The sequence below is a fragment of the Talpa europaea genome (assembly GCF_964194135.1).
Source record: "Talpa europaea genome assembly, chromosome: 1".
In the NCBI taxonomy this organism is placed as follows: domain Eukaryota; kingdom Metazoa; phylum Chordata; class Mammalia; order Eulipotyphla; family Talpidae; genus Talpa; species Talpa europaea.
The window spans coordinates 117392436-117409310 of record NC_140073.1 but is presented as its reverse complement, the minus strand read 5'-3'; the positions used below and the strand labels follow the sequence as shown (position 1 = coordinate 117409310).

General features: G+C 42.4%; 1 protein-coding gene across 3 annotated transcripts in view; it reads left to right on the top strand.

Annotated features, from left to right (window-relative positions):
- Positions 1 to 4200: 4200 nt before the first annotated feature.
- CERKL (CERK like autophagy regulator) overlaps positions 4201 to 16875 on the top strand; it is a gene marked incomplete at both ends in the record, with an annotated part of 109785 nt that continues 97110 nt past the window's right edge. For all 3 annotated transcript variants that reach the window (XM_084228867.1, XM_084228866.1, XM_084228865.1), the window contains one exon: positions 4201 to 4438. In XM_084228867.1, the coding sequence (XP_084084993.1) occupies positions 4201 to 4438 (238 nt within the window). The remainder of the gene's footprint in view (positions 4439 to 16875) is intronic.

Below are 16875 nucleotides of genomic sequence, written 5' to 3'. Positions count from 1 at the left end.
GTTCACCAGAGACAGAGTGGAGAATAAAACAGGCAGACTGACTGAAACACACTGCTGAGGGGAGCAGCGGGCCGAGTCAGGAGAGGTCTGCTGCGCCATGTGGGTTGCCCCCTGGCCGGCCTGGGATCAAACTCGCACTGCGGTGGCGCCCCAACCCCTTGTACCACCAGGGAGGCCCCTCACTCTTTTTTTATACACAAAAAGTTGGCGGTCCAGAGACTTCTTTTAAATATGAGCTGTTTCTGACTCTTTTAGTTCAGATGGATATAACTCCTCTAAAAACTTTGCAAACTCTCTTCACATGGTTCACTTCTATATCATGATACGTGCATATACATGATATACATGATATATATACATGTATATATATGAGCGCTGATATGTGTGCATGTATGTATAATGCACAGCTGGCCCATTGACACCTTGACTGTAATCCAGGAAACTGGGTTTTTTAACTTCTGACCTATAGGGATGTAAGATAATACATTTGTATCATTTTAAGTCACTAAGTTTGTGATAACTGGTTACAGAGGCAATAGAAGACTAATACATAGGGTGACAGGATGGTGAATGATGGAGGATACAAGGGCATCTTAGAGGAGGTGACCTTTAAGCAGAAAAGAGAATGAAGTGAATAAGTTAACCATCTGGTTGGCTGGTAGCGGGGGAGGGAGGAATTACTCCTGCTAGAGGGAATAACAAATCCAACGCTCTGGAAAGGGACTGTTCACATTGATTGACACTAGCAGGAAGGTTTGTGTGAGTGAACAAGGGGAAAAGTATTAGTAGATGACCTTGGAGAGGTAGCCAGGGGCCAGATTATCTAGGGTCTTATCCCCTTGCTAAGCATTTTGATTTTATCCCAAGTGGATGGGAGGTGGTAGGAAGGTTGTAAGCAGGATCCTGTTACTTTTTAAAGGGCAAAGTGACTGTTAGGTGGAAAATAGACTCTGGAAGTCTACAGGGGAAGGGGAAAACAAAGAGATTGGTTAGAAGGCTATGAATTTGTTTAGGTAAGAGATTCAGGGCTACAGACTAGCTTGAGAGCAGGCTGAAAGGAGTCTATTTCGCTGATGGAATTGACATGTCTTGCTCATGAGTTGGATGTGACGTATGAGTTGTTGAAAAACAAAGTTCATTAAAATAAATTTAGAGATCTAATTAGCCTTATTATGTGATTCATGAATCAGGCACCATCCCACCCAGCAAGTTGAAAGTCTCTGTTGAAGGTTTTTATAGTCAGAAAGAAGGTAGGACAAAGTTGCTTAAAAAAAAAAAAAGATTATTTTAGGCAAAGCCACCTACCCTTAAGGGAAGGCAAGGTAGGGGGGGAGTGTCTAATAATGCAGATGACATGACTAGTGCTAACCAGGAAACTCCAGATTGGTTTAGAATTCTACTTTTAGAGAGGTTCAAACTGCAGTTAGTTTAGGTTTTAAGTGCTGCTAAGTCCGGGATGATAACTCCATTTTGGGTCTATTGTTTCTCCTTTGTAACAGCGTGTAGGGTAAATGAAGAACAGTCAGGCTTTATGCCACTGGCCTCTGTGGCTATCACCTGAGGCCTTGAATGCTGGAGGTGTTTGGGAGTGCAGATGCGGGGCACGTGTGCCTGATGGTGGACACCTGGAGTATGGTGTGGGCATGCGTAAGTGGGCACATCTGTGCAGAGGAGGTCACGCCTATAGAGGCAGAGTGTGGCTACTAGAGGACAAGCAATAGCTAGGAGAGGAAGCCTGGAGGGAAGAGCATACAGACATTTGCAGGGGGGCCCAAGTTGCTGTCTCCCTGCTGACTTGATCCCCCTGAATACTTAAAAATCTGTGGGGATGATTAAAAGGGCTCCAAGATTCTCTTTTAAGCTGCCTGAATCTTCAGTGAACCTACCTAGCCTGGGATGGTTGCAGAAGAGAATCAAAGAGAGAAAGATGACATCAAGGGTTTCGATGACGCTATTTCCTGAGATTTGGAACATTCTAGGCAGGACAGGTTTGCATTGAACAATCATGGTTTGGTTTACATACATTAAGTTTTAAATCATACATTAAATTTTAAATGGTTATTGGACAGCCAAGTGAAGTGTGAGGTAGGCAGCTGGACACTGTCTAAAATTTAAGGGAGTGGTTGTTTGGGGCTGGTGATAGCACTCATAGAGTGTAAAGTGATGACACTGCTCAGGTGAGATAGAGCCCAGAGGTCAGAGCCCTGAGGGCGTTGAGACCTTTGGAGGACAGCTCATCAGAAGGGAAGACCTGAGAATAGCCCTCATCACTTCCATCTACAAAAAATGCAAAGCCAGTATTTTTGACCATCTGACCTGATGAAGCTTGAAAAATGGCAACATGCCCCTTTGCTAAGGTCCTACCACGTAGCTACCTACCATCTTGGCCTATTTGCCCTGGCTCTCTGTGAGCTTTTAAAATGCCAATGAGCTCTAATTGTGTTGATTGCCTGACAGCTGTGAATACAAGACGCTGACTCCAGAACTGCAACTCATTCTGTGGAGGGCACCAGCCTTCCTGCTAATGACTGCTGAGCTGAGCCACCTGAAGCCTGGGGTGGGGGGGCCGGTTAGGGGGGTAGTTGGGGGGTGTTAGCAGCAGCTGCACTTCAGCTCCAAGAAACAACTCACTGAAATCAGATCAAACTGAGGCTCTTCTCCGCCTAGCCTGGAAGCTTGGGTGGTTGATTTTGGAGCATTAAACAGTAAGAGTCCTAGCTTAACTGGCACACAGGCGCTTTATGTCTGAAAGGGATTTGGCTAGGCCTACCATCTCCACTGTGGTTTTTTGAAGTCCAAGTTTGAACAGAGGACCTTGAGAAACTCCTGTTACCCATGAGCTCTTCTGCCCAAGTTTGGAGTGTGACCAGCACCACTGGAACTAGATCCCTATTTTAATTTGGTTTAATTTCTTCTTTAAGCTCTGTCTTCCCTAACTTTTTTTTTTTCAGTACAATTATTCTTACCTTGTAAAGAGCCTGCCACTTTACCTCCTTTTCCCAAAACTCTGCCCCTCTTCACAACTCACTTTCTCCCTGACTGTTCTGCCATCACAGGCAGTCAGCTCCCTATTAATACACTGCTTAGTGCGGCAAAGCGCAGCCCTGACTGAACGCTGGAATCACCTGGGGAGCTTTCAAAAGTCCTGAAGCCTGGGTCTTATCCCCAGAGAATGCAATTTAATTGTCTTCAGTGTAGCATGGGCATCTGGATTTTTAAAATCTCCTGGGGTAACTTTAAGGTGCAGCCAGAGTGACTGAGAGCCAGCGGCCCACAGATTCTGTGCATTCCAAGATTAACAAACCACTGACTTCAGGACTCTCAAGTATCAGAAGAGTTTAGGATGAACCCTGCATCGCACTTTCCATTTTCAGGTAACAGGACATTAAAGCAGTAGCCTTCAAGGGAAGCCCTGCTGCTTATAGTCTATCTCTAGGGAAAGGCAAAACTGAGAGGAGATATCTTGGGGGACAGTGGGACCCTCAATACTTCATGAAGTGCGTTCCTCTGATACTAAGTTTGCCAGATAAAAATTCGTCTATGTGAGCCAGGGATTTATTTTGGCTCCCTCTCAGGGATTTTGGGAAGTCAGCTCTCACGCCGCACCACCTGCAGGGAATTCGGCTAGCTAGCAAGGGCGCGCAGTCGTAAAGCCCGACCTCTGCGCCCCAGAAAGCCCAGTGGAAACGAGGTGCAAGAAGGGAGGTTTCTACTCTTGCAACTCAACGTATGCTCTGAGAAGCAGAGCACCGCACAGGCACAGACATCACCTGGAAGTCTGAAACACAGAATTCGGGGTTTTATTCCAGACGTATTCATTAAGAATCTGCATTGTAACGAGATGCCTAGACGGTGAGCACGCAAGTTAAAAGTTTGGGAAGAGTTGGCTTATTCAACTGCGGGGGTTAGCAAAGAGCTAAATTCCACTGAGCAGTAGGGACCAGGCAGAGGGAGTCCCTATTCCCCTTCCAGGACAGGGGTCTTTGTGCAGTGGGGGCCAGACTGGAGGCTGGCTGGCCAAGGTGCCCGGCTAGGTCAGGGCGGCCCCGCCTGCCCGCCCCGCCTCCCTCCTGGGTCTCTGCCTGCGCGCAGTTGCTGTGGCAGCGCCAAACGCCATCGGAGCCGCGCAGCCTGGGCCTCTGCCGCCTCCTCCGAAGGCCCTCCCGGACCTCGGCTTCGGGCCCAACCTGCGGCTCTGTCATGCCCCGCGGGCGGCGCGGAAGCCGGGTGAGCTTTCTGGAGGGTGACCGCGAGGATGGGGCGCCTCCGGCGGCGGCCGCCAGGCCCTCTGCGCAGTGGGCGTCCCGGCAGCTGCCGGAGGAGGCCGCCGGGCAGATCCTGCTCCGGGGCATCTTCGAGATCGGAAGGGTCAGCTGCGACGTGGTGCTGAGCGAGCGCGTCTTGAAGTGGCGGCCTATCCAGCCCGTGCGCCCCGCGGGTGAGTGTCTGGGTTCAGGCGTCTTGGCCTCCCGCGGCGCCTCCTCGCTATCGGCGCCTTAACCCGCGCGGCCTCTCCGCCCTCGCCAAGCTCCTCCTCTGCCCCGGCAGGCGACTGCGTCCCGAAGCCAGCGTCTCCTCCTCCCCTCCCGGGGAGCGCGCGGGCCACTCTCGGGGGACCTCCTCCGGCTCCCCGTCCCCTCCCGCTTGGCTCTCCGCCTCCAGTGCGTTCCCTGACTCACGTCACACTCAGCTTCTGCTCCGCGTAGCAGAAGAAAGATTTGGTTCCCAAGGGGGTAATGTTTTGCAAACGCGAGGTCGCCTACTCCCCTCCACGTAGAAGTTTTAATCCATCAATTTCTGAAAGTATAAGCCCTTCACAGAATACACCTACATGTCGTTCTGAATCCAACTCGTTTTACTGATTTAGGAACACTGAACCCCGATGCTTTGATGCTTTGGGGTCTCCCTGGGCCTCTTCTGGGCCTCACATTGCCTTGCCATTGGCTAGAACCAAATCTTTAGGTTTAGTTTATAAACTTTCGATTTTTTATGTTGATTTTAGAATCATCATGCTGTTAACTTGCGGCTGTCTTTTATTGACTTGAAAACACAGTTATGCTGTCCTTCACAATAGAAACATTTCAATTCTTAGTCTAGAGATGATTTAAGGAAAACCCAGGAATGTGCTACAGACTCTTCTAGCTAAATACTAACTCATGAAATTAAAAAAAAATCACCTCCCCTCAAAAACAAGACACAATTTGCTATTTAGATGGCACAATAGAAAAATGCACAGAAGTCTAACAAAATGAAACCACTAGTCAGGGACCCAGCACTGGTGCACTGGGATATGAGTGTGAATTCTGCCTGTCTTGCTGGCTCAAGTAAAGGAAACGATCTTTGATTATAATTAAAAAGTTTCAGGTGTTGGGGAAACCAAGGTGGATTACTAACTCTTGAGTTAAAAGGTGGAGATAATGGACATAGCAATAAGATTGTTAAATTTGAAGCCGGGTTGAATTTGGAGCACAGGTGTTTACTGTAAAGAGTTTAGATTCACCCACAAGAGCTGATTTCACCTACATTGAAGCTAAGTTACTATAGAATTGAAATGAAACGTGTACAATGAGATTATACACACATAAATATCAATGTTGAAGTGCTGGTAAGAGAAAAAGCAAATAATGAAATACAAAAAGAAATCTGGTTTTTGCATTGAGTTGTGACTGAGGACAAATGGGCTTAATTAGTACTCCTTGCAGTAGGATTTAAAGATAACAGTCGTACTCCGAAGGTTGCAAGCGTTGGTTCTTTGGTTTTCTTTGCCTTCATCACGGTGTACCAGTTTATCTTTGTAAGTAATACCTAGTAGGCAAACCGCTTTGGGCGGTTTGAGTTAGAATTGTAGAAACCAAGTGCTTCCACTTAAATAAAATGAAAAAATGTTTTACTTAAGTAAAATGAGTAAGAAAAGAAAAGGAAATGTTAAGAGATGTCTAAATGTGAGAATATCTCCCTGATGAAATTAACTTATATGTGCGTGGTAAAAGGCAAAAGAACTTGTTTCAGAAAAAAAAAAAAAGGGGAAAAAACATAACTACTTAAATGGATGAAGGATCTAGGGGGGAACCATTGTCTATTGTTAGTTTGGTGGTGACTGGCTGTTCCAGGACAGGGTAGGGTGGGTTCACTAGTCATTATTGGATCACACATATGAAGTATTTCCAAGACCACTCAGTTTTTTTTAATTAATTTTTTTACATCGTTGTTTATTTTTAAACAATATTTGCTTCCCCCCACCCCCTCAGGTGTAGTCCCCATAGTTTCCTTCACCAATGCACCTGTGCACCATCACCTCAGTCCCCTGTGCTCCTCTCTCCCTCCCTCTGCTCCCTCTCCCACCTCCTCCCCTGCAGGATGCCTCTGATTTATAATTGTCTGTTTTTGCTTTGTTGTGTTTTTATTTTTTTACACTGATGTCTTATTTGGTCCCCCTATATTCCTGCTGTAAGTGAAACCATATGATATTTTTGTTTTTCCTTCTGGCTTATTTCACTGAGCATAATACCTTCTAGCTCCATCCACATTGCTGCGAATGGCATTTTATCTTTTTTGATTGCTGAATAATATTCCATTGTGTATATATTCCACATCTTCTTGATCCAGTCATCTATTTTTGGGCATTTGGGTTGTTTCCAGGTTTTAACTATTGTAAATAGTGCTGCAATAAACACAGGGATACAGGTGGTCTTTTTTTTGAATCAATGTTTTTGTGTCCTTTGGGTAGATCCCTAGGAGTAAGACCACCCAGTTTTTAAATCTAACAGGGTCTTAGTAATTTTTTCAATAAACTTTATTTTTAAGAGCAGTTTTGTGTTCACAGCAAAATTGAGCAGAAGATAGAGGTTTCCATATAATCCCTACCACTCACATATACACAAGCTTCCTTAACATTTTCCATGACAGTGGTACATTGGTTACAATTGATGAACTTGCATTTTGATGCATTATCATCAAAAGTCCCTAATTTAAGATCCACTCTTGGTGTTCTACATTTTATGACTTTGAAAAATTTATACCATATATATTAGTTATTGCCCTCTAGAGAAACCAAACCAATAGAATCTCTTTCTATAGATACCTATGAATGTATGTGAATAGATAGAGGAATGTGAAGGCTGAGTTCGGCCCTGTATGTTGTCTGTAAGCTGAAGGCCATTTGAAGTTGAAGGTTGGGATGTGCGAGCTAATGCAATTCTGATATGAAAACCAAGAACTTGTAATGTCTGAGGACAGAGAAGATGGATGTCCAAGTTCAAAACTGAGAATTTGTTCTGTTTGGGCCCTCAGTTGGGTGTACCTATCTATTTTGGTGAGGGTCTTCTTTTCTCAGTCTGCTGGTTCAAATGCTACTATGCCCAGAAATGTTATACAAGCTCTTTGAACATCCCTTAGCCTAGTCAAGAATAACATATAAAATCATGACAACATTATCCACTATTATAATATCAGACAATTTCATTGCTACTGAAAATTATCTGTGCTCTGCCTATTTATCTTTCCCTCCCCCAAGCCATGTCAACCCACTGATATTTTTATTCACTTAGTAATATATTTTGAGGTTCATGCATGTCTTTTTATGGCTTGATAGATCATTTCTTTTTAGCTATAGATGATAATCCATTGAGGATTTACCATAGTTAATTAAACCATTCATCCACTGAAGGACGTCTTGGTGTTTCCAAGCTTTGACAATTGTGAATAAAACTGCTATAAACATCCATGTGCAGAATTTTGTGTGGACATAGGTTTTCAACCTCTCTGGATAAATAGTAAGGCACACCACTGCTGAATTGTATGGTAAGGGTATGTTTAATTTTGTAAGAAATTGTCAAACTGTTTATAAATTTTCTAAAGTGGCTGTACAATTTTTGCATTCCCACTGGCAATGAATAAGATTTCTTGTTGCGGGCCTCCCCGGTGGCGCAGTGGTTGAGCGCTGGGTTGCGAAGCTGCCCACAGCCTCTGCAGCGCCGGTTCGATCCCCAGCTGCTCCCCGGCCATCGGAGGAGGGTCCCGCATGGCGCGCAGACCTCTCCTGCCGCCTGCTGCTCCCCTCAGCAGTGTACTTCGATCCTTCTGCCTGCTCTGCTCCCTGCTCTGGCTCTGGTGAATTCTCTCACCCTCCCGTGCTTCTGACTGTACCCAGTGCTTGTATAAACAAAACAAACAAACACACAAATAAATAAATAAAACATGCCTCTATAAAAAAAAATAAAATAAAAAAAAAGATTTCTTGTTGCTACACATTTTCACTAGCATTTGGTAGTCTCAAAAGTGTTCTGGATTCTGACCATTTTAGTTGACATGTAGTGGAACTTCTTTTTAATTTGCATTACCTTGATGACAAATGATGTGAACATCTTTTTAAGTGCACGTGGCTCTTTGTATATCTCCTGTGGGGGGTGTCTGGTAAGTTCTTTGGCCTATTTCTAAAAATGTATTGGTTGTTGTGTTTTAGGAGTTATTTATATATTTTGGATGATAATCCTTTGTGTTTTTTAAAATATTTTCTTCCAGCCTTAGTTCTCACTAATGAAATAAAATACCATGTGCACATTCCCTAATTTTCCAACTTGAGTAATGAGCAAAGACACTAACGTATTTTCTGAAAGCTTTCACTGCCCAAACTGTGATTAGTGAATGGGCTTGTTGGCAGGGCAGATGAGTATAACAATAGTAACCATAGTCCTCTTTACTGGGACTTGGAATAAAGGGGACTTGGAATAAGGGTGACTTGGACTCTGATTATTGTTCTTTAGAAGTGGGCTGTGAGGAAAACCTGTAATCAAGATGAGAGGCACCAAAGCTCCGCTGCTTTCTTTGGGTCTTTTTTTCTTGATCATAGAAATGTTTTTAATTTAATGTATTAGATCTGGTCAATCAAGATGTTAATCTGATTAGCAGTATTCCCTTAAATATTTTGGTGCTAACGTAGTGTGAGAGCAATTTGCTAGATGCTATCTATGAAGCTGTCTTCAAGAAGCCTTTATTCTCACATAGGAGATTCCAAAATAGGAAACTCATCAAGCATTAAGCAACTAATACATGCTTTGTGCATTGATACAAAAAAATCAGATGGGGGCCCTGCCATGAAGTATTTTTGCATTCAGAGGAGGGAGATATCTTTACTTGACAGGTGTTTCTTAATGAAGGATCAGTATTGTTTCAGTTTTATTTCCAAAAAGACCTTGAGTTGAATAGTAAGGAGTAAGTATTTTGTGAAGGGTTTAGGTGTCAAATCCCACAAATTTGGAAACTTAAAATAACAGAAATTTATTATCTCACAGCTTTGGAAGCCAGAATTCTGAAATCAAATGTCATTCGGGCTATACTCCCTCTTAAGGCTCTCAGAGACTTTCAACTTCTGGAATTTATTGACATGTGGTAGCATGTTTCTCATCTTTGCCTCTTTTCCTCCTATGGCCTGCCCCTCTGCGTGTCCTCTTTTGTAAGGACAAAGTCATTAGCATCTATCCTACATCCAGGATGCTCCCCTTGATCTTGTCATGAGTTCCTTAATTACATCTGCAAAAATCCTATTTCCAAATAAGAACACATTCTGAAGTTCCAGGTAGACCTGAGTTTGAGGGCAAGACTACGCTACCCACTGCGACATAAGAGAAAAATACCAGGTTGAGGGAATTCGATGTAGGCAGATATCAAAAGGCTGTTTTCTGGGGTATTGACTGGGAGAGACTGTCAGTGTAGCAGGAGGAGAACATTTAACAGAAAAAAATAGAATGGGGAGAGACCTTAAGACAGAGGTAAAAACTTGAGCTTTATTTAGTAAAATGTATGAAGGTCCTCTACCACCCCCCCTACCCAGGGGTTTTCGTTACATTTTTTTCAAGTTGCAGCATCCAGCTCAGTGTCCCTCTTTAGCAAGTTCTGCCACTGGTGATGGTGATGTCATAGTCATTAGTGAAAATCAGTAAGACCTGCTAGTTCTCTTCCATTTTACTTTCTTTTACCCTCATTTCCACATCATTTGCCTTCACCCATGGCGGCAGGATAGGTGTTTGTCCTCCCTGTTCAAGAACTTAACCACTCCTGGGCCTCCCGGATGGCGCAGTGGTTGAGCGTTGGGTTGCGAGGCTGGCCGCGGCCTCTGCGGCGCCGGTTCGATCCCCGGCTGCTCCCCGGCCACCGGAGGAGGGTCCCACATGGTGCGCAGACCTCTCCTGCCGCCCGCTGCTCCCCTCAGCAGTGTACTTCGGTCCTTCTGCCTGCTCTGCTCCCCACTCTGGCTCTGGTGAATTCTCTCCCTCCCGCGCTTCTGACTGTACCCAGTGCATGTATAAATGAATGAATGGGTCTTTAAAAAAAAAAAAAAAAGAACTTAACCACTCCCCCACCCACCAATCTCTTGGGCTTCGTCTAGGAATTTCTCATCTGTTATACTCTATTTCTTAGCTTTTCAGCATTATCGCTTAATAACAGTGATATTATTCAGGACTCTCTTGTCCTAACTGCTGCCTTTCTCTCTAGCTGCTACCCTGCCTCTTTTCTCACTTTCTCATAAGATTCTAGAAAAATTAGTTTACTCTCACTGCCTCCATAATTCACCTCTTAATTAGCCCTCAACCCTCTGAGACATGGTTTTGTTCCTGTTGAAAGTGCTCAGGGAAAGGGTAGCCATGGCCTTTCATTGCTGGATCAAATGTTAGCCGTCGCCTTTTCGGATTTCTCCTTCATTTGACTTTGGCTTCTGTGATACCACCAGACCTTAGTTTATCAGTTTCCCAGAGGGACTTCATTCTGCCTGCCTGTCAAATTTTGGTGTTCCCAAGGTGTCAGATCTGGGACAGTGCTCTCTGGGTAGCATTGTCCACTGTTGAATTCTCTACCCTCGGGCGACACATTCAAATCTGTGTTTGGTCTCGTTTTCAAACACTGCTAGATGCATCAAATTTAATGTCTATAAGAAAAACTTTTTTTCCTTCCAAGACTCCTGGTCTTGTCTTTCCTATCACTTTTGAAAATCTAATCAGTCAGTTGTCTGTCAGAATATTTAACTTTGCCTTTCAGATGTGTGTAAATTAAGGTATGCTGAAGAGAGGAGGGATGAAATTGCTTGGTTTGTGAGAGATGAAATGGGATTTTGCATGTAGTAGCAAAATTTGTTACTTATAGCAGTAAAAGTAATAAACATGCTGGCTAATAAGTGAACGGGCATTAAGGACACTATCTGGAATGTTCTCTAAGCTAGTAATCTGAAGGTCAGCTTGCCCTCACCATCTCTCACTCCTCCTCAACCAACAGTTCTATCCACCTTCTCTGCCCAGTCAATCACTACTCTAGCTCAGGCTTTTTTTAATTACTTTGGCTTCTCTGGCATTCTCCTTGAGCCTGTGCTTAAATGTTAATCTTCTCAGTGAGGCTTTCCCTGGTCACTTATTTAAAATTACCTCTGCATATTCTCTGGCTCCCTTAGTGCTTCTGTCCTTTAATGGCATGTGACCTCTAATGTATGTAACATGTACCATCTGTCTGACTCACCAGCACCCTACTTCCAGAGACTAGGGAGTTTTGTCCTATGATTAAACAAACAGCAAATTTATATAAACTAGGACGAATTGAATAGGGTTTTTAAAAGGCAGTATGTAGGGAGGGTGAGGTACCTCTGGGACTAGTAATAGGGAAGCAATATTGTTCTTAGGCCCAGGATGGCAAGTGCTGGCAGAAGTTGCCTGAACCTGAATCCAAGAGTCTATGTGGAGAGGGTCACTGGATAGTGACTGTGGCCTTTACCTCAGCTTGGCTGACTTCCTCAACCAGTTCCACAGGGCAGGGACTCAATATCTTTGCCCTCTCTTCTTTGTCCCTTACCATGATCCAAAGTCAATTAGAAGCCAGGAAACTACTTGATGTCAGCTGCAGTATGAGCGCCCAAGGCTCAGAGCAGGGGAGAAGAATGATGACTGGATCTGGATGGAGAGAAGGGAAGGTGTTTTGAACATCTGTTTTGTCTACTGTTAGCACCTGGAAAAGTGCCTGACACCCAAACAATATTTAGTGACTGGATTTGTTAATGAACCTTATGATTATGAATTTTGGTTTTAACCACTGCATTGTAATTTGATTACTACACTCCCACTTAGAGTGATTCCTCATCATTTCTTAGAGAGGACCACCCCCTCCTTTTTTAAAAGCATTAGAGCATTTAAAAAAATTCTTAGCTAATGTTGACCCATTTCTTCATTGCTCGTGGCAGGAAGGTTTCATCTTGCTCAGCTGGCATAAATTGAGAAGAGCATAAATTGACCAGGATTATGCACTATTATGCAATAGTAGATGTCATCTGTTCAGAAAATATCTTCTCTGTTGCCTGCAGTGGTGCCTAATGAGCTCTCTATTGGAATCTCAAATTATGGCCTTGACACAACATGATTGTGGAATTATCAGTTTAAGTATGTTAATATGAATCGCAAGTTAGTTGTGATCTAGGAAGGATTACAATTCTAAAAAAAAAAATGGAAGAGGTCAGGTGAGTCTTTTGAGGCCAAATAAGAAAGGACAGAGTCTGGGTCATGGCAATCTTCCCTGGCAGAGCAGGTCAAGGGTAGTACCTCCTAGTGTATGTGTGTTTGGGGTAGGGAGCGGGGGAGGGAGGGGTAAAGTAAAATTGAACTCAAAGTGAGTCATGGGTAGGTGCCACACACCAATTTGCATACAGTACTTCCCAACCCCCCTCCACCTGCAGTTGTACTTTCTGCAGTTTTAGTTACCTGTGTTGATCTGTGGTCTGAAAATTGTAATTAGGTCTTTTGAGAGCAATCATATTCACTTTTTTTTTTTACAATGTATTGCTATAGTCATTGTTTTATTACTTGTTAATTTCTTCCTGTGCCTAATATATTAAACTTTATCATAGGTATGTGCATAAAGGAAAAAAAAAATGCAGTACATAGTGACTTCAGTACGATCTGCAGTTTCAGGTATCCCCTAGGGTCTCATAGAAGGTATTCCCCCTAGATAAGGGAGCACTACTGTATTTTGTAATTTAGTCTTAACTTGCGCTATTACTGGCTCAGATATTTTTAGATTTAATATTTTCAAAAGCATTACTAATTGTCTGTTGATATTTTCTAAATCTCAACCAAAGGCAAACTTCTGGGAACATATGCTTACCGAGTTGTAAACTTCTATTTGAAATGTTAGACTGAAACAGATGATATAAACATTTTTGTGCATCTCCAAGCAGCATCCGTTTAATGTGTGACTGTATTATGTGTTTTATAATATTTTAATGTGTTCCCATAAAGGAAAAGTTACTGGTGGGGAGAGTTGGTAATGGGTAGATTTAGGCTATATTAAGTTCTTATTTTAGTACATTTAAGAATAAGCAGTTAGGGATCTCTGATAGAAATGCTAAATGCCCTCAAGTCAGTCTCCTAACTCATGCTGGGACCATTTACTAAGAGATAGCACCTTGAGATCTGAAAAGCACTGTAGGGTCTTCAGGAGGCTCCCTGTCCCAGTGTCCATAATCTGTTCCATTAGCAGTGGAAGAAAGATTTCAGGAGTGGGCACCAAAGGAAGTGAGTTCTTATCTCCAACCAATGGGGTGTCTCATAACTGACTTTGGATAACTTACTTAACCCTGCTGAGTTTATTCACCTGCAAACTGAAGAATTTATAATATCTTTTCGAATTGCATTTTAAAGAAATTGCCTGTTTCCATAGTGTTTCAGTATTAGGACATTTTAATAAGTTGGAGTCAAGTTTGAATGATCTGTGGGGTCACCACCTGGTGTGTGTGGAGGAGTGTTATATTTTATGGCAGGATCTTCACAGCCCTAATGAATACCTAATTAGAGGAATCGCATGGGAAATGTGGGGCCAAGCCCCCTGCTCCCCTTCCCCAGCTTCAGGGCACAATGATGAGAGGTGGGCAGTCACCTCAGCACAGGTCATGTCTTTGGAAAGAAGGAAATCATTTTTTGATAGAAAATTATTGGTGAAGTCTAGTGAAGTAGTTTTTTCATGATGGACAAAAGCACCAGCTTTTCCTTTCTTTATTCTTTTATTTCCTCTGTCCTCTAGTCCAATTTATAAGCAAGGATGCAATATGTTTGGCTAGTATTAGAATATTATGCTTTAAATATTTTTAAAAATGTAAAGTGTGGGTTTCAAGTATTAGTTATGGCTTGCAATTCTCTTATTTTTCATAGACTCACTCCCTCAGGTTATACAACTTCATGTTATTCTGGCCATGATTGGATTCAGCCTAATTAGAGCAGTGATCAGAAAATCTGAGAAGACCAGTTTAAAATAAGGTCTTGAAAGTGTTATTTTTGTTTTTTACAGGAGTTAACATGATATTCCTGTATTTTAAGTTTCCTTAAGCACTTATTTGCTGGAAGATTAATGGGAAAGGCAATGTGGAAAAATGTGAAAAACACAATCAATTTTAAAACAAGAGTTAGTGATTATGTGGGACTTAGCAGAGCTGGGTACATTATAAGTATTAATCTGCCTAAGCTGTTTGGGAACAGATGTACGTGAAACAGATCCCAGTCTTCTGTTGTGTACATCCAAAGTGAGACATCTGTTGGTGAACCGTGTGGTCAGAAATAATGGAAGCAGGGGTTAAACCCCAAAATGACCTATTACCATGTGAATTATTGAAGGACTAATTACACAGTAAAACATGATGCTTTGATTCATCAGTCTACTTATTAGAAAGAGAACGTTTCTTTAAAAAAAATTGTTAGTACGTTCCTAAGCTGTCAAATTTGGAGGCATTTTAAAGATGGGTGTGAAAAATCAAGCTTTCTAAGTAACTAATGTTTTGTTTATGAAAACTTTAAATGCTTTGACAGGTCTATTAACCTACTATATAAATATTGTATAAAGCTAATATTGCATAAATATTAGCTTTTTATTGAGAAAGCTGTGTCAATTGGTCCACACAGAGAAACAAATGCAGAGTAAATACTACAGCATGACTGTTCAGTTAAGCCTTCTGTGCTGAGGGAGTGCTCTGTGTCTGGACTGTCCAATGTGGTGGCACCAGCCACATGTGGCTACTAAGCATCTGAAATGTGGCTAGCATGACTAAGGAACTGAACGTCACATTTTACTTAATTTAAATTTAATTCCAAATTCAGCTAGTTGAGCTCATATTGGACAACAAACCTCTTATAAGTAAAGAGTTGAAAATGTTCCCTTTATTTCAAGGCATGGGTTTTAATATTTATTTCTACAGAAAGCTATGGTTTTCATCAGGAGCAGTGTTCTGGAAACTACCTTTGTGATTGCACAATAAATAGTATCTAGTGTTTGAAAACAGTGAACATACTCTGATGTTTACTCTGCCAGGTCCTATGCTAAGTATCTTGGGTAATATTCCAACATGATGATGTAGTCCAGCTAAGGTTTTCATCCCTAGGGCCCAGAGATGTTAACTAACTTGCTGAAGGTCCCACAAGTAATGGAGTTGCTGGGATTCACCACCAGTCTGACCCCAGAACCCACATTATTCCTGTTAGGTTATGCTGCATCCACAATTAAGCAAGAAAGAATCCCCCATAATGCTTTTAGGAGTCTGATGTTCTAGTTAGTGATGATGTAGGATCATGGTCCAAACTGCAATAAAAAACCTTTAAAACAATATTGTCTGGCTTTTTCAAGCCTTTAAGACTCTTCCACTATAGAGTGGCCAAGTTCTGAGTAAATGGTGAAACTGGTAGTTTTTAAAAATTATTTCCATGTAGAGCTGAGTGAGGAGTGAGACGGTAAGTAAACTGTAGCACACTGAACTTAAAGGGTTTCGAGATCAGTAGTGTTTCATGGAGACCCTATATTTCTTCCCTTCTCTGGAATGGTTAGAAGCTATTCCTAGATATTATATAATTACAAGTATAAACAAGGCAGGGATTTTAAAAATCATGCTATGTAATCACAATATCACTCTTCCAATTTAAAACAATCCTCTATATTCTTAAATACCCATTCAGAGTTCAGATTCCTGTTTCTTTTTCCCATTTTTATGTAAATCAACATTGAAAAAAGATTCATATTGCCTTTAGTTACATTATTGAATCCACAGATTTTTCCTTTTTTTTTTTTTTTTTTCCTTGTAGCTTAGTTTTTGAGCAAACTGAATTGTCTGATCCGCAGTTTCCCATAGGAATAGAAAGAGATTGGGGGAAAATGTCTATGAAGGTAAAAGAGGGAGGAAGCACATTGGCATCATATTCTGAAAGTTAACCCTCTCAAAATGATACTGTGAAGGGAGGGGAGGGTGAAGCCTATGGGGACAGGGAGAGCCTTAGTCCATGATGCATAGCTGATAAAGTCTTTGCTTACTTATGGTGAGAGCTTGGGAGAGACTACCCATTTTCATTCCTAATTTGGCGGAAATGGCCAAATCTCAAATGTTTTCAGGCATGAGGAGTGAAAACCCATGGGAGAGGGAATTGCCGGGGAAATTTGTGACCTTAGCTCCAGTTGACATGGATCTGATGGAACCAACAGCTTCACCTGTCAACTACTACACTCCTTGCAGGGGGAAGACAAGATCTTCCTCGAAAGGACAAGCCGGCAGCTCCAGCAACCAATGAGCTTTGTTAATGTCACTATTACTAACTCAGGTATTTAAACAAATTTTAGTTCACAGTAGTGGCTGTCTCAATTGTCCCAACTGTGTATTTGGGACAATTTCTTTTGTCTTTTTTTTTTTTTTTTGTATGAAGCTACTCCTCCGCCCTCCTGCAATTTTGTGCAGGAAGGTGTTACTTCAGAGGAGGGGATAAAGTGGGGAATGGGGAAGGGGTTCAGGAAACTACTTGAATCTGTGGGAATGAACTTGAGGTCATGGTGCCAGTTTGGGTTTCCAAGCTGAGACACTAGATGCAGTGAGCAGCT